Genomic DNA, 25,109 nt, shown 5'->3' with positions numbered 1-25,109 from the left:
GAGCTCCCGGCGAGGCACTCTGCTTATTCTCCTGTTCTCACCATCTTGCTACAGAGGATGGTGAGATGTGGAATTTTGAAAGCAGAGAAGCTAGTTGCACAGAAATGACAGGTTTATATAATTTCCTTCTGCTGCTTGCTTACATTAGTTCAGCAGCACTGATGTTAAATAACATTTGCATTGCTGCTGTCCCGCTGCCAGCTAAGTGAGAGAGGAATGAAATAGAAAAATAGTTTCTCTGTGCAAAGGAAGTGACTGCAATTTGTTAACAGTTATTTAGAAACAATTTATCTTAAGTGGCTGTATGATATGGCAGTAATATTACACAGTGTCTATTTAGATTGCACAGAGGAGAGAAAAGTTTAATAGAGATTGACAGGGTGAAGCTTCCCGTATACATTCTGCTGTCATCTCATCTTTTACAAGCGGATGAGGGATGAGAGATCTTATGGGACCCCCGTCAATCTGAGGAAAGGGTAGATTAGGTGTAGACTCTCTGCTACTCCGCGTTTAACATGTAGACAAAAAATCCTGGTGCCGATGCGTATTGCAGGACATATACTACCGGTCCCGCGAGTGAGAGGAGCCCACAGGAAAGTAGTAGTGGGTAGCCCTCTAATACCAGTGTAAATTTTAGCGTATCAGATTAACAGTTTTTACACAGTTATGATTATGGGCATAGTCATAAAATGCAAATGTTAACTATTTCTTATGCATACATATAATAATCATAGTTCTAAGGCAGGGCTAATATTGCTGCCTAGCTAGAGCTATATTGCTCTGAATAATGCGTTTTAGAATGCCACCAGCAATAATAGTTTGAGGTGCGCCGTCACCCTCTTTTCAGTGCAGGTACATTAGCAGATGCCTAAGTGCGTGGCACTCCTTTGAGTATATATCAGGTTTACTTATCTGGTGCTGGTTTTCAAACCGTTGCTGCCAGCGGCAGGACAGACCCGGCCGTTTGCGTAGTTACACTGCTGTCTGTTGGTTCGGCCGATACACATGCGTCTGGCTCGTTCAATGTCCCCTTTACTGGTAGTGGCAGCGTCTCTCTATCTCTCCGTCCAGGAGCGAATTTGCCTATGGGTAGTACTGTCTGGTGCTGGTTTTCAGATCGTTGCTGCCAGCGGCAGGACAGACCCGGCCGTTTGCGTAGTTACACTGCTGTCTGCTGGTTCGGCCGATACACATGCGTCTGGCTCGTTCAGTGTCCCCTTAACTGGTAGTGGCAGCGTATATCTGTCTCTCCATCCAGGAGCCAGTTGCCAATGTGTGCAGGAGTGCTGGAAGACGCATTTCACCGTGCAGGGCTTGATCACTTCCTGTCTTTGAGGTGCTGGGGTTTTCTCTATTTATCCCCGCAACCTTCACTAATTGATCCGTGAAAAAGAGGTGGAGAGGGTAGCAGATTAGCTTGATTAGAACAATAGTCAGTAGCAGCTTATAAATAGAAGCACGGAGGATATATAAAGAACCTTATATATGTTTTATAGAAAATAATCATCTTGATAAGACATAAGATACTAAGTAAAGGGATCAAATAATTTCAAAGGTGTATATATAAAATAGGTTAATGGTCCTAATTAGAGCTTAATTACGGAAAATTAACCTGATTGTTTTCAAATCAGGTATAAATCATTCTGGAATAGAGTTGAAAAAAGAGAGAGAGAGAAAAATAAATAAATATATATATATATCACTCATAATATAAAATAGGCATATAAGCATCCCAGAATTGTATGTGAATATAGAACAGAGCGTCATACTGCAAGCGGTGTAGTATACAGTAACTTTACATAAAAACCATATTCATTCTGATGTTAAACCCGTATATATACACATTAGACATATTTAATAATTTCAGATTATATTAAATTAAGTGTGTGGTTAAAACAATTGTGGTAAAGTACGTGTACCGTATGGATTGTTTCTGACCTTAGGGTTATTGGATGGATAATGTTAATAAAGGAAATAATAGTAATGGTAATTACTAGCTCCATGAGGTATTTTGTGTACTCACATATTAATTGAATATGTTAGATGTCAAAAATAGGGGTTTCATAAGCGGAGAATTGTATGGTAAAGTAAGTCCATTGTTTTGGTGGGGGAGACAGATAGAATAATCGTTATATCGTATAAGCACATTAGATATATTTGTGAACCAACGTTTGTAGATATATTTGTGGTATTACCCTCCACAAGGAGTCTACAAGCCTAATCGGACCTTGAATTATTTATCATGTATAAAAACTAATGAGATGGTCAGAAGGTGTGAGACCGAAAATATAATATAAGACTGGTAAGACGAGGTGTGTGATAATTGCGTCTTGAGTGTGTTTGGGACCCGATCTGACGATTGGCTAAACAAAGATAATGCGAGTAGAAGGGTGTCCCCTAGTGGCTGTTGTAGATCACCCAGGTGTATAAAGTTTGTCTGTACCATGGAGAACAGTAAACAATTTTTAGATGTATGATAAGTGGAGGGGATCCTTGAAGGAAAAGATTAAGTTGTTCAGTTAAAGTTACGTGATCCTGGAGAGAGGTTATAAGAAGGAGCTTTAATTTATGTTTTCATTAAGGCCCATGGGTGCCAAGGTTCCCAATGTGAAAATCCAGTAGCTCTCTCTTCTCAGTAATTCCTTGTTTATATCTCCACCCTTGATGCCCAGATGGACGATTTCCAATCCAAAGACCTTCAGGAGACTTTGGTCCCCATTGTGTTTGTTGAGGAAATGTCTCGCCACTGAGGTAAGTTGTTTCCCCTTTCTCTGGTCAGTGGCCGCATTCCTAATGGTCTCCAGGTGTTCTAAGACTCTTTGCTTTAACATTCTGCTCGTCATTCCAACGTACTTCATCCCGCAATCACAGGAGAGGCAGTAGATTGTACCCGTGGTCCGGCAGTTGATGTAATCCCTGATTTTATGTGTGACCTCATATTTGTCTGTTACCTCCTTCTTCCTCACCATGTGTTTGCATACTCCACATGGGAAGGAGCCTATCAGGGTAGGTGGTTTCTTCTTCACCTAATGGCTCTTAACCAGGTGGTCTCTTAAATTAGGGGACCTCCTCCAACTTATCTGAACTTTATCTCCGAGATGTTTAGTTAGATCCGTGTCCAAGTGGAGGATATGCCAGTGTCTCTGTACACATTCTTTTATCTGTTTCCAGTGTTGGTTAAACCCGCTGATGAATCTTGGTGATTGCTCCGATATTTCTTCTGGGGTTTTCTGTTTGAAGATCAAAGTCTCCCTGTCCTTGTTTCGCAGGGATTGTTGTGCTTTTTTGAGGGATCTGTTGCTATATCCCCTCTCTCTGAGGCGAGAGGCTAGTTCCTTGCTTTGTTCTGAATAGACCGAGTCTTCCGAACAGTTTCTGCGTAAGCGCAGAAATTCCCCTTTCGGAATATTCTCAACCGTGGGGGGGAAATGGTGGCTAGTTTGATATAGCACACTGTTGGTGGCAGTACTTTTGCGGAATAATTTTGTTTTGATTTTATTTTCTTTGCCTTTAGTAATTTTAAGGTCAAGGATATTTCATTGCTGCTAATTTCAGAGGTCAAATGTAGGTTGAGTGTGTTATCATTGAGGACATCAAGAAATTCCCTTAGTTCATCTTCACCTCCATCCCAGATCAGAATGATATCGTCAATATATCTACTCCAAAGGGAGATGTTCCCGGTGTATTTCTCATTTGCTTCGCACCATCCTAGATAGAGGTTTGCATAGGTAGGTGTGCATGCTGTCCCCCTTGTCTGCAGGAAAAATGAATCATTAAATGTAAAGAAATTATAGTTCAGGACAAATTGCATAAGTTCCACGAGGAAGTCCTGGAAGTTGCCCCGTTCTTCCATATCAAGGAAATATTTGATTGCATTTACACCCTCCTTGTGGTTCATGCTGGTGTACAGTCCTTCCACGTCTAATCCCACCAGCAGTTGGTTGTCTTCCAGTTTTATGTCATGGATTTTCTTGAGTATGTCCGTCGTGTCCCTGGTGTATGAGGATAGCTCGAGCACAAATTTGCGCAGATGTAAATCGAGGAAGATGCTAGCCTTCTCAGAGAGACTCCCAATCCCTGAGACTATAGGTCTGCCAGGTGGAATCAGGGGATTTTTGTGGACCTTGGGGAGGAGGTAGAATGTGGAGACTTTGGGGTTATCTATCCACAAATAATCAAATTCATTCCAGGTTATTGCCCCCTCCTGCAAAGCATTCTCCAAGATGAGTTTGTATCTGGTTTTTATCATATCCATCTACTGCGTCTCCTGTGATTGCGGGATGAAGTACGTTGGAATGACGAGCAGAATGTTAAAGCAAAGAGTCTTAGAACACCTGGGGACCATTAGGAATGCGGCAACTGACCAGAGAAAGGGGAAACAACTTACCTCAGTGGCGAGACATTTCCTCAACAAACACAATGGGGACCAAAGTCTCCTGAAGGCCTTTGGATTGGAAAACGTCCATCTGGGCATCAGGGGTGGAGATATAAACAAGGAATTACTGAGAAGAGAGAGCTACTGGATTTTCACATTGGGAACCTTGGCACCCATGGGCCTTAATGAAAACATAAATTATAGCTCCTTCTTATAACCTCTCTCCAGGATCACGTAACTTTTAACCTCTCTCCAGGATCACGTAACTTTAACTGAACAACTTAATATTTTCCTTCAAGGATCCCCTCCACTTATCATACATCTAAAATTGTTTACTGTTCTCCATGGTACAGACAAACTTTATACACCTGGGTGATCTACAACAGCCACTAGGGGACACCCTTCTACTCGCATTATCTTTGTTTAGTCAATCCTCAGATCGGGTCCCAAACACACTCAAGACGCAATTATCACACACCTCGTCTTACCAGTCTTATATTATATTTTCGGTCTCACACCTTCTGACCATCTAATTAGTTTTTATACATGATAAATAATTCAAGGTCCGATTAGGCTTGTAGACTCCTTGTGGAGGGTAATACCACAAATATATCTACAAACGTTGGTTCACAAATATATCTAATGTGCTTATACGATATAACGATTATTCTATCTGTCTCCCCCACCAAAACAATGGACTTACTTTACCATACAATTCTCCGCTTATGAAACCCCTATTTTTGACATCTAACATATTCAATTAATATGTGAGTACACAAAATACCTCATGGAGCTAGTAATTACCATTACTATTATTTCCTTTATTAACATTATCCATCCAATAACCCTAAGGTCAGAAACAATCCATACGGTACACGTACTTTACCACAATTGTTTTAACCACACACTTAATTTAATATAATCTGAAATTATTAAATATGTCTAATGTGTATATATACGGGTTTAACATCAGAATGAATATGGTTTTTATGTAAAGTTACTGTATCCTACACCGCTTGCAGTATGACGCTCTGTTCTATATTCACATACAATTCTGGGATGCGTATATGCCTATTTTATATTATGAGTGCTATATATATAGATATAGATATAGATAGATATTTATATTTATTTATTTATTTTTCTCTCTCTTTTTTCAACTCTATTCCAGAATGATTTATACCTGATTTGAAAACAATCAGGTTAATTTTCCGTAATTAAGGTCTAATTAGGACCATTAACCTATTTTATATATACCTTTGAAATTATTTGATCCCTTTACTTAGTGTCTTATCAAGATGATGATTTTCTATAAAACATATATAAATTTCTTTAAATATCCTCCGTGCTTCTATTTATAAGCTGCTACTGACTATTGTTCTAATCAAGCTAATCTGCTACCCTCTCCGCCTCTTTTTCAAAAAATGCGGATCAATTAGTGAAGGTTGCGGGGATAAATAGAGAAAACCCCAGCACTTCAAAGACAGGAAGTGATCAAGCCCTGCACGGGCGAAACGCGTCTTCCCGCACTCCTGCACACAGCACTACCCATAGGCAACTCGCTCCTGGACGGAGAGACAGATAGCCGCTGCCACTACCAGTTAAGGGGACACTGAACGAGCCAGACGCATGTGTATCGGCCGAACCAGCAGACCGCAGCGTAACTACGCAAATGGCCGGGTCTGTCCTGCCGCTGGCAGCAACGATCTGAAAACCAGCACCAGACAGTACTACCCATAGGCAACTCACTCCTGGACGGAGAGATAGAGAGACGCTGCCACTACCAGTAAAGGGGACATTGAACGAGCCAGACGCATGTGTATCGGCCGAACCAACAGACAGCAGTGTAACTACGCAAACGGCCGGGTCTGTCCTGCCGCTGGCAGCAACGGTTTGAAAACCAGCACCAGATAAGTAAACCTGATATACACTCAAACGAGTGCCACGCACTTAGGCATCTGCTAATGTACCTGCACTGAAAAGAGGTTGATGGCGCACCTCAAACTATTATTGCTGGTGGCATTCTAAAACGCATTATTCAGAGCAATATATCTCTAGCTAGGCAGAAATATTAGGCCTGCCTTAGAACTATGATTATTATATGTATGCATAAGAAATAGTTAACATTTGCATTTTATGACTATGCCCATAATCATAACTGTGTAAAAACTGTTACTCTGAAACGCTAAAATTTACACTGGTATTAGAGGGCTACCCACTACTACTTTCCTGTGGACTCCTCTCACTCGCGGGACCGGTAGTATTTGTCCTGCAATAAGCATCGGCACCAGGATTTTTTGTCTACATGTTAAACGCGGAGTAGCAGAGAGTCTACACCTAATCTACCCTTTCCTCAGATTGACGGGGGTCCCATAAGATCTCTCATCCCTCATCCGCTTGTAAAAGATGAGATGACAGCAGAATGTATACGGGAAGCTTCACCCTGTCAATCTCTATTAAACTTTTCTCTCCTCTGTGCAATCTAAATAGATACTGTGTAATAGGAATGGGATCATTTGTCAGACTGCATTTAGGTCTACAGTCATTAGGTCTACCCCACTAGGTCGACTGGCAGGAAGGTCGACCTGACTTAAGGACGACATGGGCCAAGGTCGACATGACTTAAGGTCGAATTTGCATAAAGGTCGACATGAGGAAGGTCGACTGGTCATAAGGTCGACATGGGTTTTTCACTGTTTTTTTATCCGAATGTCGACACAGTCGACATGGACACAGTTGGCAATGAGAATCGGACCCTCGCTTCGCTCGCAATGCTTCGGGCACGGTGCCTCGCTGCGCTCGGCACACTATTTTATTCTCCCACCACGCCCTAGTGGATGGTAGGGCATGAAATACCGCCTGTCGGCACATGTCGGCTCAAAAAACAGTGAAAAACCCATGTCGACCTTATGACCAGTCGACCTTCCTCATGTCGACCTTTATGCAATTTCGACCTTAGGTCATGTCGACCTTGGCCCATGTCGTCCTTAAGCCAGGTCGACCTTCCTGCCAGTCGACCTAGTGGGGTAGACCTAATGACTGTAGACCTAAGTTCATTCTAATAGATGACCACATCCCGTGTAATATTACTGCCATATCATACAGCCACTTAAGATAAATTGTTTCTAAATAACTGTTAACAAATTGCAGTCCCTTCCTTTATAGTTTGCACAGAGAAACTATTTTTCTATTTCATTCCTCTCTCACTTAGCTGGCAGCGGGACAGCAGCACTGCAAATGTTATTTAACATCAGTGCTGCTGAACTAACGAAGCTCGCATAGCGAAACAGCTATCTGCTCATACCACCCGGCGCTGGCTGTCTTTGACGCCGTTACCCTGCGCCATCTGGTCTCGCATCAAGGGAGCTCACGGAGGACACGGAGCTCCCCAACAGACAGGTAAGCAGTGATAGCCACGCTCCTCACTACGAACGCACGGAGAGCCTCCACTATTGAGTAGCAATCTCCCCCACCACATTACTATATCTATCTCCATCAAGCGGTTGAAAGCTTAATTAAATTGGAGTTTTCTTCTATATAGGGGCACACCCAGCTATATTGCTGAGGGAATTATCCCACATCCCCCCCTGTTTTTCTCCATTCAAGCTGACTGCAAGAGGAATTTTTTGCCCTATCTCTAATACTACACAGCGGCAATTATATAAAAACCTCTCTTCACTCACACTTTTTCTGTACCAACTTTAAACATAGGGATACTCTCATCACCCCATGCAAAAATTTGGAGAGACCCTGCTCTGACAATTAGTCAACAGGGCATCCCATGCTTGCATAAAAGTGACAGCAGATATCCCCACTATTTAATGCAATCTTTTGGTGAGTACCGCTCACTACCCACCAATGTATGGACAATGGGTAGCAGCAGCGTACTAACCCACTAGATATAAGTCATCTCTGTGATCCACCCTACTCTTGCACTCTCTATATTATTTCTTTCAAACAGTACTCTCATCTCTACCTAAAGGATTTCGGCTAGACCCTGCACTGATATAATTATCAACAGGGCACCTTATCCCGGGGAAAGAGACAGCAGATACTTAACTTTCTGAAAAAATCTTTTCAAAAGACTTATTTTATTCCATTTTCTGAGGTGGTCGACATAATATTAACAAGTTGACACAGTGGCATAATGGTGTGTTGTTAATACTTGAGGAGTTTTTTGTCTCGCACTTACCCATATAAGGCACAATTATATCATAATTAGTGGCTACCACTGCTTTTCCTTTATGTTTGTAGATGTTATAAACTTTTGCTCACAGAAAAATTAATACTTTCAAAAAGATTTGTCCTCTGATTGTATAGAGCTATACACATCATACAATTTATTGGATGTGACCAGATTCAATTATAAGTAATTATATTACCTATTTATTCGATCATATTTTCCTATTCCATTTCGCTATCAGTGTCTAATAAATAAGTGTACCTAACTTATTATCTGTGGATTCTTACCACAAGGATTGAGGAATTGACACCAAAAAATTTATACCAGCCATTTATTGCTGGAGGTATTCCTTTAAATCCATCCAGTGGAGTTTTCCACTCGTTCATGTTACATGTAGTCTGTCTATGTCTATGTCAACCAATAGCCTTTTAAATTTTGAACATTAAAAGATACTTTTTAAATTCAACAATCATTACATATCAAAGTTTTTTTTTTTTTAAATTTTGATCAAGCGTGCCCCCAAACAAAGGAGAGTACTTTTTTCTTCTTTCCTAATCTGCTGAACTAATGTAAGCAAGCAGCAGAAGGAAATTATAAACCTGTCATTTCTGTGCAACTAGCTTCTCTGCTTTCAAAATTCCACATCTCACCATCCTCTGTAGCAAGATGGTGAGAACAGGAGAATAAGCAGAGTGCCTCGCCGGGAGCTCACGGTTTAATTCTCAAACTTGGTATCAGCCATACTTATAGCAACAAAGTGATTATACAGGGTACTCCCCAGTAACAGTGTCTCACAGCATCTCACAGATTATAGCACACAATTACTGTGATAATAATTTCAGGAGCGAAGTTAGGCAACTTATTAGAAGGAAATAAATATTGACTGCCTTGAATTCAACCTATTGGGTGCAATTATCATTTAAAGATACATATATTTTCCTGTGTGCATTGAATGTATGTTAGTTTGTCTATGTGTTGTATGTAAATTGTGGAAATAAATTATTTTTCCTCTGTAGCTCCTATACCCCGTTCATACCTACAATTGAAGGGGTACTATAGGACCTTTTTCTAATTGACTTAATAAAAGCTAATTTTTAATGTAATATAACAAACGCATCCATCTCTTAAAACCAGTGCCCCCAACACAAGTCTTCTTTTTTTCTCTGTGTATTCTCAGGTTTGATACATTACAGCCAGGGGTTAAAGTGAGGGGGAACTAATGGTGAGGCGGAACATTTTAACCTCCACATTGGCCCTGCACAGAAACTTAAAAAAAATAAAAATCAAAAGCATTCTAGTTTGCAGGGGGATGCCAAATAACCTACCACTGGTAAAAAAGAAGAAATGTGCCAGCGCTGGCTGAATAATTATGAAGACCAGACGGTATCTCAAAATTATTACAAATTTAATTAAACATATAAAAACATGAAATAACAAAAATTATAATAAAAACAATGTATAATTATTAAAAAGAATGAGCACAAGATGCTTGACTGATATATGCGGAGCTCCACTAATGTGGAATGAGAACTGAGAGTTAATATTACCATCTGAGGTTGGCTGGTGTGGATGACAGCAGCAATATGAGTGATGTTGCAGTCCCTGTTGATGTGATTCCCTGTGAAGGGATGGGGGTATTTCTCCCTATTTGGCGTCTTCTCCTTTTATAAATGGATCTTTTAGGAACTACGCTGAAGTCCCATGCAGATTTTTGTAATCCAATAGAATGAGGTGGAGATGATGGACGTCTGTGGGAGAAAGGGCATCTAACCTACCACTGGCCCTGTCTCTGCCCAATAAGGGGAGGGGGAGAGGTGGTATAGAGAAATGATTTCTCCCACCTCTGTATGACCACTTTATGCCTTGATTACAGTTCCCATTTAATCATCTGTAGGGTTTCCTTCGATCTGCAGATAACACAATGGTTAAGACTGTTGCAGTCATTGGAGCAGGAATCAGTGGACTGGGAGCTATAAAATCATGTTTAGAAGAAGGTCTGGAGCCCACCTGCTTTGAACGAAGTGATGACCTTGGAGGTCTCTGGAGGTTCACAGTAAGCACAAAACTTCTATAGTTTCTTCAATTTATTATTTACAAAAAATTTAGAGAAAATGTATTGTGTGTGTGCAAATGACAATCTAACAATACCCTGTTTAGGATAAAGTGGAGGATGGAAGAGCCAGCATCTACCGGTCCCTGGTCACCAACGTTTCCAAAGAAATGATGTGTCTCAGTGACTTTCCAATGCCAGATGATTTTCCCAACTTCCTACCCAATAGCAAATATTTTGAATACATCCAGTTGTATGCTGAGAATTTTAAACTCCTGAAATACATCAAATTCAAGGTATGGCATATCTCGCAAGATTTGTTCACATTCTACATTAATCCTGTCCTATAATAGAGAGAGGTACAACCTAGTCACTAATTGTTATGCATATTAAATGATCTTCAGTAAACAACAAAATTTGTAAAACTACATTTTTAAAACAATTTGTAGGTCGACCCACATCTACTGTATTTCAATCTGAAACTGTGCATCGCTATCTCTATGCCCCTATACATGGAGTGATTCTAAGCAATCAAAATGCCCAGGGATCGCTACGTGTGTAGGCCCCATTAGTAATATATTGTAGCTATGTACACAAATAAAAAAAATAAAAATAAAAATTAGTCAATTATCAAAAAATTACAAGATTAAAAAAAATGTTTAAAAAACATTGCAATCATATATAATATACCACTGCATTGTAGAGCAGCAGTAATCACGGGGAAATTAGCATGTGGCATGGTGGCTTTTTTTCCCAGTGATTTGTGCATGCATTGTCGTATTGGATGTATTGACCCTGGCAATAAGATATGGGTGCCATTTTCCCAGGGACCATTGGATGCACAGTAAGCTCTTGTATAAGCATTGTACTACCACAGAGGAGGGTCTCTGCATGGATCATGCGTACTGGCCAGGCCAATCTTAATGTATGAGCACACTGGGTAGCTGCCAAGGGACCCCATGATTGGTGGAACTACACACAATCAGAGTGCAGTATTCTCTACCTGAATCTCATCCTACAGCAGACAGTGAATGGCTGTGAGCATTCTGATTCATAGAGCTAATTAGAATGCTGACAGCCACTCAGTGGCGTAGCTACAGGGGTCGCAGCGGTCGCAGATGCGACCGGGCCCCTGAGCCAGGGGGCCCAACCCCCGCCACTGTCCTGGAAGAGGGAAGGGAACAGAACGCTCCCGTTCCCAGTGCTGCTTTGCGGGCCCGCGTGCGTCACGCTGTGGACGGGACACGGTGGCCGTATATTAGCTGTGATTGGCTGCAGCGGCTCGCCGCTGCAGCCAATCACAGCTCATATACGGCCACCGTGTCACGTCCCGCCCAGCACTGTCATACTCAGCTGCGTGTTTTACTGAGCAACCAGGACCTGGAGCCTCAGTTGAGACGGAAGTGGGGACACGTTTTACTGCCTCCTGTGTCCGCACAGCTGCTGAGTCCTGTCTCTAGTGTCCAGAGCTAGGACTAGGAGAAGTAACGGAGGCAGCTGACATTTCAGGTCAGGGGGCATGTTTGTGTTGCACTCACTGATCATCTACTCACCACAGTATCACACCTGTGTCATCTAATGCTTAGTGGTTCCCTGGGTGTCTGGTGCGCCCTCATTTATAATGCAGGCTCATTACCCTTTGTTTCAGCTTGTAGTGATATGTGATGTGTGTGTGTCTGCATGGTACAATACCAGCTTATCTGTCAGGGTTGCCTACCTGACCCTCTCCATCAGGGAGAAAATGCTCTGTTCCTGGACTTCCCTGTTAATGTATGACTGCCATCACCTGTGGGGAGATAGGTAATTGATAAGAAAGGTGTTTCACCACAGGTGATGGCAGTCATACATTACCAGGGAAGTCCAGGAACAGAGCATTTTCTCCCTGAAGGAGAGGTCAGGTAGGCAACCCTGAGATACATATGCCAGGCCCTGCTCCAACCAGAGTTCTTTCCTAGGGGGGTGTGACCGCCGCCGCCTACAGGTAAGTCTCCTCTGTTTGTATTTGGGACTTGACTTACTGAGCAGCTTCTTTTAAACTTGCCAATTTTATTTGATTTTGCCAGGGGGATTTAAGAAAGTAAAACAAGGTATGTTGAGTATGAGTTTTGCCTGCTCAATAAATAAACCCATTGGTGTGGTGCACTTTGATAAACTAGGGGGGGGGGCACTTTGATAAACTAGGGGGGGGGGGGGCCCAAGCTGACCTTTCGCACCAGGGCCCACGAACCCTTAGCTACGCCCCTGCAGCCACTCACTGTAAGAAAGGATGTGGAGAGATGGTGTTGGATCATGGGAAGGTAAAAAACTTTTTTTTTTTTTAAATATGTTCTTGTGAATGGGTGGGTAGGGTCCGCAACAGTGGTGAATTTCCTATTAGGCCCGCCTAAAGGCTCACACTTTAATGCTTATGTTGGTACTTTCAGTCAGAAATGTACCAGTAACTAGAACATAGTTACACTGTTCTGTACCATATGCCATCTAGAATGGTATTACAATTCTTCAGCATTAGAGCAGTAAAATTCTGGAACTCATTGCCGGTGGGGGTGGTTACAGCAACTACTGTTAATGAATTAACATCAAAACTGGATACATTTTGGCCACTAAGGGAATCCTAAAGACATGACTTCACGTCAGTAGTTACAGGTCAAATAGGTTGAACCCGATGGACTAATGCCTTTTTTCAACATAGTTACTATGTACAAAATGGCTATGCAAAAGTATTATTTTTATTTATTAACCGTTTCTTATATAGCACATACATATTCTGCAGCGCTTTACAGAGTATATTTGAACATTCACATCAGTCCCTGCCCCAGTGGAGCTTACAATCTATATTCCACATTCATTCTAGGGTTAATTTTGTTAGGAGACAAATAACCTACCTGTATATTTTTGAATTGTGGGAGGAAACCTGAGTACCCAGAGGAAACCCTTGCAAGTACGGGGACAATATACACACTCTGCACAGTTAATTGTAAAGAAGGAAATATTTTATTTTATACTCATACTGTAGATCAAATAGAGATGCATATGCACAATAAAGGGGTCTATCTATTAAGACTTGGAGAGAGATAAAGGGGGTGATTTAGCATGGATCGCAAAAGCAAACCCATTCTTTAGTGTACAAAACCATGTGCACTGCAGGTGGGGTGGATGTAACCTGTGCAGAGAGAGTTAGATTTGGTTTGGGTGTGTACTTCAAACTGTGTAAAAATTCACAGCAGAATCCAAGTGTGACCACTGCTCTTCCAATGAAGCTCTGCGGCACACCCACTGCCACTGCATACAAATGTGCAGGGCCTCCAAAAGGATGGCCCGGCCCCAGAAAAATGGAGGAGTGGTGGCCACCGGAGGAGGGGGGCCATCCATGTAGGGCTGGGAAATTGCGGCCCTCTAGATGCTGATGAACTACACATCCCAGGATGTTTTGCATTAGTTTTGCTATGTGGCCATGCTGAAACTGATGCAAGGCATGCTGAAGGGCCGCAATTGCCCAGCCCTAAAGTAGGGTGTGACCATGCCCTTGTGAAAAAAAAAAAAAAGGAAAGGCAGAGAGATCACAGGCTGCTGCTGCAGCAGTCTCTCTGCCCAGCTCAGCACACTGACTGAGCAGCGTGTGCTGAGCTGGAGAGAGAGACTACGCTGCTGTGGCAGCCTGTCCTCTGTGCTCCCGCTGCCTGCATAGGGTGAGGGGGAAGCACCCCCAGGCCCCTCCATCAGACCTGAGCCAGGGTAAAAAGTACCCACTACCCTCCCCCTCTCGACGGCCCTGCAAATGTGTACTGCTAACTTTTTATCAGTTCTATCTTGGTAGCCCAGCTACAGCCCCTGCGTGATACCTCTCTGTTTGCCCTGTGGCTAGACTTTGAGATAGGACCCACCGGTGAGTGCTGATTTTGCATTGTGCAGATGTTCAAATCTCATGAGTCTGACCCTGACCCATCGACCATTGAAACACAGCATAGCTGGAGCCTTGCCAATTCACTGTGTGCTCCGTAGACTGGTGAGAGTGATAGCTACATTCTGTAAGTCATAGGTTATATGTACACACCATATTTGTTTTCCAATTTTTTAATGTAAAAACTTGAACTTGACTGGATTGAACTTCTGCCAGCTGTATTCAGACACTGGTGGCACAGGATCCTTTCTGGAGTGATCCAGGTCACTGCTTGTTACCTGTTGAATATTTCATTGAAAATTTGTCTTTTTTCCTGCTGGAACAAAGTGTTAATCCTGATACAAAAGTTATCCTAAAACAGGATCCACGGTACTTGTTTCCTAGCACGGCCACAATCGAGGGCATCGCGGGTAATTTTTAATGGTCTGCGATGCCCGCGATTTCCCATTGAAAAAGTCAAAATCGCGTCGGTCGCATCGCATGCAGCCAAAAAAAGCATGCAATGGTCCCGACGCGATGCCCGCGATTTCCCATAGGGAACAATGTAAAATGCCTCAATTTACCCAAATCAACATAGGGAACAATGTTAAATGGGCCATAGACCCCAAAAAACCCTCCTGAACAGTGAAATGCCCCCCCCAAAAATAGTTAACGCCACCCCACGATAAACGTGAACCCGAAGCGTGGCGAGCGCAGCGGTACGCGTCCTCCGACCTTTTCATACCCCCACTATCCACGTCGGCGTGGAGTTGAGAATAGATAGTGTGGTGAGCGGACGCGGATACCTGTGAAGCCCGCGAAGGGACGCGTTTACCTGTGAAGGTATCCGCGTCCCCTCGCGGGGCTCGTTGCGCTCGCCACGCTTCGGGCTCGGTGGCTCGCTGCGATCGCCACAATATCTATTCTCAACTCCACGCCGACGTGGATAGTGGGGGTATGAAAAGGTCGGAGGACGTGTACCGCCGCCCCTCGCGGGCTCGCTGCGCTCGCCACGCTTCGGGTTCACGTTCATCGTGGGGTGGCTTTAACTAATTTTGGGGGGCCATTTCACTGTTCAGGGTTTTTTTGGGGGGTTTCTGGCCCATTTAACACTGTTCTCTATGTTGATTTGGGTAAATTGAGGCATGTTCCCTATGGGAAATCGCGGCCATTGCATCGGTCGCATCGCATGCGATTTTTTTAGCCCGCATGCGATGCGACCAACGCGATTTTTTTACCTGCGATGCCCGAGATCATGATCGCTGTGGCCGTGCTAGGAAACAAGTACCGGATCCACCACTTAAACCCATATTCAAAGGGTTTGGAAAATCTGTCCCCTGATGAAGTCATTTGTATAATGAAACGCGTCGGGTATATGTCTCTTGGAAGATATCAAATATGAAGCTTGTGTCTGGAAAATAAATTATGTCTTTTAACAAGTTTTAATTTGTTGTGTCTACCTTAGTGTGTGTGTAATATATATATATACAGATGGGTCTTGTCCCATCCTTGCTGGCGGGTCGCCAGAACGTCCGCGCTGGCGACCCGCCAGCAGCCACGCCAGCGAGGAGACTGAGACGCGCGTGCGTCTCACTCGCACACGCGTCTCAGTCGCTAGCGCGACGGAAACCCTGTCCGTCTCCGCCTCAGGGAGACGGACAGGGTTAGGGGGGGTTAGGGGGGGTGCGGGCAGGTGGCGGGGACCCCGGGTTACCGCCGGCGGGGACCCGGGGGAACGGATAGAAGCGCCGTCGGAAGGGGACGCGCACGCCCCCTTCTCACCATCGCCATGGCGCTGGCGGGGGATGGCGGCTGGCGACGCCAGCGCCATCCCCTGCCAAGATGGGACAAGACCCATCTGTATATATATATATAATATATAATAAATGAAGATGCGGCGACTGATTGCTCAAAAATAGTAAATACTATGTGTGCTGGTCCGCACTTGTTTAAGAAACCATTAAAAAGTTATCTAATAGAAGCGGACCTTGATAAAGTCAGAAGGACGAAACGCGTTGGGACTCTCTAGCCCTCCTGTCTCATCTCTACAAGTTAAGCTACCCATTCTCTCTTATTGCACCTTATAATTGATTTTAGGATTATTTTAGGTTAGAACATTTTTATTAATTGTCTGTGTATTTTTAAGGAATATCTTCTACTTTGTTTAAATAAATGTTTATATTTCTTATACGTAACTTTTGACATTTTTTATCCATAGTGAATTATATATTGTGTTTTTAGGTCCACTTCTATTAGATAACTTTTTAATGGTTTCTTAAACAAGTGCGGACCATCACACATAGTATTTACTATTTTTGAGCAATCAGTCGCCGCATCTTCATTTATTGAATACACACGTTTTACCCCTAGTAACTTACCATTACCTTTACCTTTGAAGATTGGCTGACACCCCATAATTAGAAGGGGGATATTGCCTTTTTATACCTGGTGCCTGGACTGAGGATACACAGGTGGCGCCACTCATTCTTTGTTATTTATATATATATATATATATATATATATATATATATATATATATATATATATATATATATATATATATATATATATATATATATATAACAATCTGCCTGTGTGTAACATAATATGTGCCGGTACATATATTTATGACTTTATTTCTGCCTGTTGACATACTGAAATACCTTATGTATGTTTGTGCTCAGACAGCAGTTTGCAGGGTGGAGAAGACTTCAGACTTTCCTATCACTGGGCAGTGGTTAGTTACTACAGAGACCGATGGAGACAAAAAGACTGAGATCTTTGATGCAGTTATGGTTTGTACTGGTCAACATGCACAACCTGTGTCACCAACCAACACTCTTCCAGGTAATTTTCAGAGTGATTGTAAAATGTTAGGGGGGTGTGGTTGAACCCACACAGACAGAGAAAATATTAAGATATTAGTCAGAAACCAATATAATAGACTATCTGTAGTGAATTCTGATAGTCGTTGATTGGTGGTGCGCCCCAAAATTCAGTGTTTGTAACTGAGTAGAGGGTTTTGTTTGCTTGAGAGAAGCAAAACAGAGAAAGAAAAAAGCTATGTGGGAGCACTCTTGTTGATTGTAAATTTGGTATTAGTTTAAAATTTTACTTTTATTAGGATCTTTTTAAGATAAAGTAACAAGAGCCGTTACATAGATGGAAAGAAAGATAGATTATTTTAAAGATAGAAATCTATAATAAAATGTAGTGTGATAGCTCTAAGTAGCTTTTCACACGTTACTCTCCATTCAGCGCATTAATTCCTTATCATCATTGGTATATATACACAATGTGATTGTAGGCGAAAATGAATGGTTTGTATCCCTTAAATTGAACGGTTGGAATTACCTTTGGGGATATCGGTTGCCCCAGCAGCGGAGCTTTGGTATTTATAGCTTGTATTGCTCATGCAGTAGGCATATCCAGTGCATTTAATTAGGGAATAAAATTGTCCACTTTTTAGATACCACACCAGTGTTTCTTCAGGGGTCTCTCACTTAAATACTGAACTGGCCCTTCACTGCTTTGCTTTCAAGTTCGGGAAGTTTTTGGGCAGTTCCAGTGAGGTATGGTGGTATAATTAGGACCAAATTCCCATTTTATAATTGCCTGGTTAACTGCAGTTAGAGCATTTATAGCTAACTGTATACCGGATATATTTCAACTGTCACAGAGACAGATTTGGCAAGTTGCAGCTGTATATTAGAACAGAGAATTTACCATCATTATATGCCGTGAGTGCCCTTATGATACAAAATAATAACAATTGGGGGACAGTTGAAAGATGAAAAATGAATGAAGTGGGGAGGGGGGGGGGAGGGGAAAGAAAGAAGAAAAAAGAAAGTGGGGGGAGAGAGAAAGGAAGGGTTTGCAGAATAAGGGGGAGCAGTAAGTGATGCGGGTGAGGAATTTAGTAGGAAAAAAGGAGAAAGTATTTGCATAATACCAAACTTAAACAGAAATATCTATTGTAGTATGTCAAGTTGATAGATATTTGATAGGCTGTTGCCAGTCATTTTTGGGGGCTGATTCACAGTGGGGATAGTAATCTCCTGTCCTCGGTCAATTAGGTATAACAATTGTTAGTGAGGTTCCTTGAGTCCTTTTAGGAGTACAGTCAATGTGCAGCTAATTGCTACTGTGTCAATACACACGGATACTATCATTCATGATTTCACTCACTTTGTAGCAAAAAGACAGTATGTCAATGAAGGCTTGCTGCAGGGAGAAACGGCTCCCGTGACCCGGCGCTACTGCCTAATATTGTGGCAGTTTGATCAGGTAAGTTCAGCATATATACAAAGTCATTACAATCCTAGGTATGTAGGCACTATATTGTGCGATTTTTGAGCCTAAGTGTCACTCTGCCGCAAGGCGCGGACAGAGGACACTGGTACCTGAGACGCCGGTTCCTGGCGTTTGATGCGAGGGGCCCTCGGGGGTCCTGTACGGGTGGCTGGGAAGTCCGGTCTGGTGGGGGGGCTGGTAGGCACAGTATCGCCGCTGCTGGTCTTGCTGGGGTCAGTCAAAAAACACGCATACTGAAGAGGCCAATCCCGGCGAAACACGTGTTTTTTGACTGACCCCAGCAAAAGCAGCAGCGGCGATACCGTGCCTACCAGCCCCCCCACCAGACTGGACTTCCCAGCCACCCGTACAGGACCCCCGAGGGCTTCTTGCATCAAACGATACACAGTAGCAATTAGCTGCACATTGACTGTACTCCTAAAAGGACTCAAGGAACCTCACTAACAATTGTTATACCTAATTGACCGAGGACAGGAGATTACTCATTCCGGGAGATTACTATCCCCACTGTGAATCAGCCCCCAAAAATTACTGGCAACAGCCTATCAAATATCTATCAACTTGACATACTACAATAGATATTTCTGTTTAAGTTTGGTATTATCCAAATACTTTCTCCTTTTTTCCTACTAAATTCCTCACCCGCATCACTTACTGCTCCCCCTTATTCTGCAAACCCTTCCTTTCTCTCTCCCCCACTTTCTTTTTTCTTCTTTCTTTCCCCTCCCCCCCCCCTCCCCACTTCATTCATTTTTCATCTTTCAACTGTCCCCCAATTGTTATTATTTTGTATCATAAGGGCACTCAAGGCATATAATGATGGTAAATTCTCTGTTCTAATATACAGCTGCAACTTGCCAAATCTGTCTCCGTGACAGTTGAAATATATCCGGTATACAGTTAGCTATAAATGCTTTAACTGCAGTTAACCAGGCAATTATAAAATGGGAATTTGGTCCTAATTATACCACCATACCTCACTGGAACTGCCCAAAAACTTCCCGAACTTGGAAGCAAAGCAGTGAAGGGCCAGTTCAGTATTTAAGTGGGAGACCCCTGAAGAAACACTGGTGTGGTATCTAAAAAGTGGACAATTTTATTCCCTAATTAAATGCACTGGATACGCCTACTGCATGAGCAATACAAGCTATAAATACCAAAGCTCCGCTGCTGGGGCAACCGATATCCCCAAAGGTAATTCCAACCGTTCAATTTAAGGGATACAAACCATTCATTTTCGCCTACAATCACATTGTGTATATATACCAATGATGATAAGGAATTAATGCGCTGAATGGAGATTAACGTGTGAAAAGCTACTTAGAGCTATCACACTACATTTTATTATAGATTTCTATCTTTAAAAGAATCTATCTTACTTTCCATCTATGTAACTGCTCTTGTTACTTTATCTTAAAAAGATCCTAATAAAAGTTAAATTTTAAACTAATACCAAATTTACAATCAACAAGAGTGCTCCCACAAAGCTTTTTTCTTTCTCTGTTTTGCTTCTCTCAAGCAAACAAAACCCTCTATTTGATTGTAAAATGTGTTGCTTTTTCCTCAGAACAATATGAGACTTCGAAAAAAAAACCTGTTTTCCTCTGTTAAAAGCACTGATATTTGTTCTTTGTTTTAATGAGATTCTTTTCAACACTCTGTATTGAAAAGAATGTGGAAATAGGATTATGTCAAGCCTTGAAACTGGCTAGATTATAATAATAAAAAAAAAAAATATATATATATATATATATATATATATATATATATATATATATATATATATATGTCTCGTAGGAAGGAACAGACAGCGGCACTCCAAGGGTTTTCAACAGCGTGTATTAAAGCAAACCTGCAAACGTGATTTGTCTCTGTCACACTTTGTTATTTAAGGTAAGCACCAGTCACTATTTTCTTGTTATTGCACTTTAACCTTGAGGTTTGCTTTAATACACGCTGTTGAAAACCCTTGGAGTGCCGCTGTCTGTTCCTTCCTACGAGACTACCTGTTTGTTCCAGAAGGCACCCAGGTACTGAATCCCAGCTGAGGGAGTGCCAGGCCGTCTCTCTCTCTCTCTCTCTCTCTCTCTCTCTCTCTCTCTCTCTCTCTCTCTCTCTCTCTCTATCTATCTATCTATCTATCTATATATATATATATATATATATATATATATATATATATATATATATCTATATATATATATATATATTTTTATAGGGACAGGGGGCGGCGGCACTCGGCGAGTAATAGGACAGCGAGACAAGGTTTTAGAAAACCGACGTTTCAAGGTCCTTAGACCTTTTTATCAAGGTGCTGGTGAGAATAAAGTGACAAGTGTTACAGCTTACCTATATAACTTGCGGTTCTCCGCCGGTGCTCTCAGCTGGCGTCGGACTGGACGGCACTTCAAGGTGACGTCATCCCGTCACGGCACACAAGCCGGGGGCACGAACGGAGGCCCCTCTCTGTGAACCAATCAGACGGCAGTAATTACAAAAACAATAATAAACGTGCAAAATAGATAAATACAAAAATACACTACATGCTGTGCCAAAAATTAGGTTCATAAAGACTGTCGATATATAAGTGTGGTAGTAGGGTGACCTTTAAATGCTGTTGCGTGCAAAGAAATAATACAGTAGTGTAACGGGTAAAAAAGTGAAGAATGTAAAAAGGATATTAAAAAACAAGCTGGCTATGTAGGTGTACAATAAGCCTATAGCTGAGTTACTAAGGAAAAGGACTGGAAGCAGTGCGCGCCCTTCTAACGCACAATGCACTATACACTGGGCCACCCATTGACTCTTTTCTGCAACTCTTGGAACTCACTCTTAAAAGGAACTACTTTTTGTTTAATGGTAAACATTACCTACAACAACGTGGGTGTGCGATGGGGTCCTCGGTGGCCCCATCGTTCGCCAACACGTATATGTTTGGCATTGAGAAAGAATTATTCATTAATAACCCTGATATATAACACCTGCTTAAATTCTATATACGTTATATAGATGACCTGCTCATTATATGGGCAGGCAGTCAACAGCGTTTGTACAGCTCATTGAGAAGCACAATTTAACTAATTTACCTGTGAAATTCACATATTGCTTGCACGCCAACTCAGTGCATTACCTAGATGTGAATCTAGAGATCAGTGAGGGGAAAATCAAAACATCATTGTATACCAAACCTACCGATAGAAACACTGTTAGCATCCAGCCACCACCCTGCACCCCTGATCAGGGGACTCCCGCATTCACAAATGCTTAGAGCACACAGGATCACCAGCGAGGCCAGTCAAGTAATACCAGCACTTGACCGGATGGCAGACAAATTTATGCAGAGAGGATATGACAAACAACAAATCCTCCAAATCAAAAATAAAGTAGCATCCCTGCCAAGACATATTACCCTCGCCAGTAAACCCAAAAAAACACACAGCAATAGACATATCTGGGTAAAATCCTTTCATGCTAACAGCACAGATGTGGACCGCATAGCCAAAAAACATTGGCCAATAATACAATCTGACCAAGCTTTACCCTCTTTAAACACCAAAAAGCTCATGAGCTCATATAAAAGAGGCAAGAGCCCCAAAGACCTACTGGTCCATAATGATGTCCAATACCCCAACAGACAACTGAATACCTTTCTTGGTACACCAAAATTAGGTTGCTACCGATGCTGTGGCTGCACCACATGTAGCCACCTCATCCTGGGTGACCGCTTTTACCACCCCTATTCGGGTAAAGCCTATAAGATTCGACACCGTTTAGGATGTACCACAAAATATGTAGTATACCTTATCAGTTGTCCGTGCGGCCGGCACTATGTCGGCAAGACCGACAGGACATTTAAAGAGAGGGCAGCCGCCCATAGATCAGCTATTAAAGCAGCAATTGCCACTGGCAAAAGCGAGCAGCCAGTTGCCCGGCATTTCGCCGAGGCAAAACCTCCTATGTCCAGTCTACGATATAAAATCATAGACCATGTGCCAGCCCTAACTCGGGAAGGCAACAGATCACTCATGTTGCTACAAAAGGAGTGTCGGTGAATCCACACCCTTGATACTTTAGCCCCCCGTGGCCTTAACGAAAATCTTGGCCTCAATTGTTTTTTATAAGAACCATACTAAATAGTAGTAAGCCATTTTCCTTTGGACCACTACCTTTTTGTTCTCTATAAAAACCGTACGATACAGTAGCTATTAATCTAACACTGGACTACTACCCTTCTCAGCACACCCGCCCTGTAGCTATCTTTTATCACCCTAACAGTAGACCAATATCCGTGACCCATGATTGCCTTATTAGCCTAATTTAACCAAGCTCATGCTGACCACAGAAAGCAGTATGAGCTACCGTCCAGCAAGGCTCATATACGCAGCTTAGAGAATCTTCCTTAGTAACTCAGCTATAGGCTTATTGTACACCTATATAGCCAGCTTGTTTTTTAATATCCTTTTTACATTCTTCACTTTTTTATCCGTTACACTACGGTATTATTTCTTTGCACGCAACTCGCAACAGCATTTAAAGGTCACCCTACTACCACACTTAAATATCGACAGTCTTTATGAACCTAATTTTTGTCACAGCATGTAGTGTATTTTTGTATTTATCTATTTTGCACGTTTATTATTGTTTTTGTAATTACTGCCGTCTGATTGGTTCACAGAGAGGGGCCTCCGTTCGTGCCCCCGGCTTGTGCGCCGTGACGGGATGACGTCACCTTGAAGCACCGTCCAGTCCGACGCCAGCTGAGAGCACCAGCGGAGAACCGCAAGTTATATAGGTAAGCTGTAACACTTGTCACTTTATTCTCACCAGCACCTTGATAAAAAGGTCTAAGGACCTTGAAACGTCGGTTTTCTAAAACCTTGTCTCGCTGTCTTATTACTCGCCGAGTGCCGCCGCCCCCTGTCCCCCTATTGGCATAGGAGACGCATCTGCACCCCCTATCTGGAAGGCACCAGCTATTGTTTGAGGCTTCATTCACAGCCCATTACAGCATTGCATCCAGGAGTGCCACCAGGCTCGGACTGGCCTGGGGGGGAACCGGGGGATTCCCCGGTGGGCCCCTGTCATCTAAGACCCCGCCCACTTTTACAGTGGGACGGGGCCTAACGCTTCACATGATATGCCGCCGGGTAGTCAATAGCTAGCGGATGACTTACCCGGCGGCGGGTCAGGCAGCTGGAGGCGGAGGGTGGGGGGCGTGCAGCTGGAGGCGGAGGGTGGGGGGCGTGCAGCTGGAGGCGGAGGGTGCGGGCAGTGAGACGTGCTGCTGCCATGTAAAATTCACGTCTCACGCTGGACCGCTAGCCAATGGGCGCTTGCGGTCCAGCAGCCAATCAACTGGTGGCTGCTGGACCATGAGCGCCTATTGGCTAGCGGTCCAGCGGGAGATGTGAATTTTACATAGCAGCAGCATGTCTCACTGAGTCTCTCCCAGACACAGCGGGGAGCGGGGGACTCAGGGCCCAGCACGCAGCATGCAACACAGGCAGGGGGAGAGGTGAAGTGAGCAGCTAACCGGCGGCTGGCTCACCCACCCACCCTGCTGCAAGCTGCACCCACCCACCCTGCTCCAAGCTGCACCTACCCACCCTGCACCCATGCACCCACCCACCTATCCACCCTGCACCCATCCACCTACCCACCCTGCACATACCCACCCTGCTGCACCTACCCACCCTGCACACATCCACCTACCCACCCTGCACCCACCCACCTACCCACCCTGCTGCACCCACCTACCCACCCTGCACCCACCCTGCTGCATCCACCCACCCTGCACCAAGCTGCACCCACCCACCCTGCACACACCCACCCTGCTCCAAGCTGCACCCACCTACCCACCCTGCTCCTAGCTGCACCCACCCACCTACCCACCCTGCTGCAAACCACCCTGCTGCACCCACCCTGCTGCACATGACTGCAACCCTCCCTCCCTGCTGCACACTACCGCTCCCTCCATGCTGCACACTACCGCTCCCACCCTCCCTCCCTGTTGCACACCACCACCGCTACCACCCTCCCTCCCTGTTGCACATCCCCACCGCTCCCACCCTCCCTCCCTCCCTGTTGCACATCACCACCGCTCCCACCCTCCCTCCCTGCTGCACACACCACCGCTCCCACCCTCCCTTCCTGCTGCACACCATCCTCCCTCCCTGCTGCACACCACCGGCGGTACGCTGAAGTGAAAATACCGGCTGGGAGCAGGCCGCTGCACAGTTCTGTCCACCTTGGCAACAAGCAAATTCAGACTCCCTAGACATCGAGCATGAAGCCCCTGGCATTGAGCATG

The 25,109-nt window shown here is 43.5% G+C and overlaps 1 protein-coding gene across 4 annotated transcripts in view; it reads left to right on the top strand.

The window, feature by feature from the left end:
- Positions 1–25,109, top strand: part of LOC146026376 (dimethylaniline monooxygenase [N-oxide-forming] 2-like) — a 133,231-nt gene that overhangs the window by 73,820 nt on the left and 34,302 nt on the right. For 3 of the 4 annotated variants that reach the window (XM_083156999.1, XM_083157000.1, XM_083156998.1), the window contains exons 2-4: positions 10,472–10,611; positions 10,716–10,904; positions 17,170–17,332. In XM_083156999.1, the coding sequence (XP_083013125.1) occupies positions 10,480–10,611; positions 10,716–10,904; positions 17,170–17,332 (484 nt within the window). In that variant the 5' untranslated portion in view covers positions 10,472–10,479. Of the gene's footprint in view, positions 1–7,642; positions 7,775–10,471; positions 10,612–10,715; positions 10,905–17,169; positions 17,333–25,109 lie in introns of those variants that run through there. The other variant, XM_083156997.1, reaches the window with a different exon arrangement.

Source organism: Crinia signifera, chromosome 8 (assembly GCF_055691185.1).
Source record: "Crinia signifera chromosome 8, ASM5569118v1, whole genome shotgun sequence".
NCBI lineage: Eukaryota > Metazoa > Chordata > Amphibia > Anura > Myobatrachidae > Crinia > Crinia signifera.
Note: the sequence above shows the minus strand (reverse complement) of the source record. Positions and strands in the feature narration are given on the sequence as shown.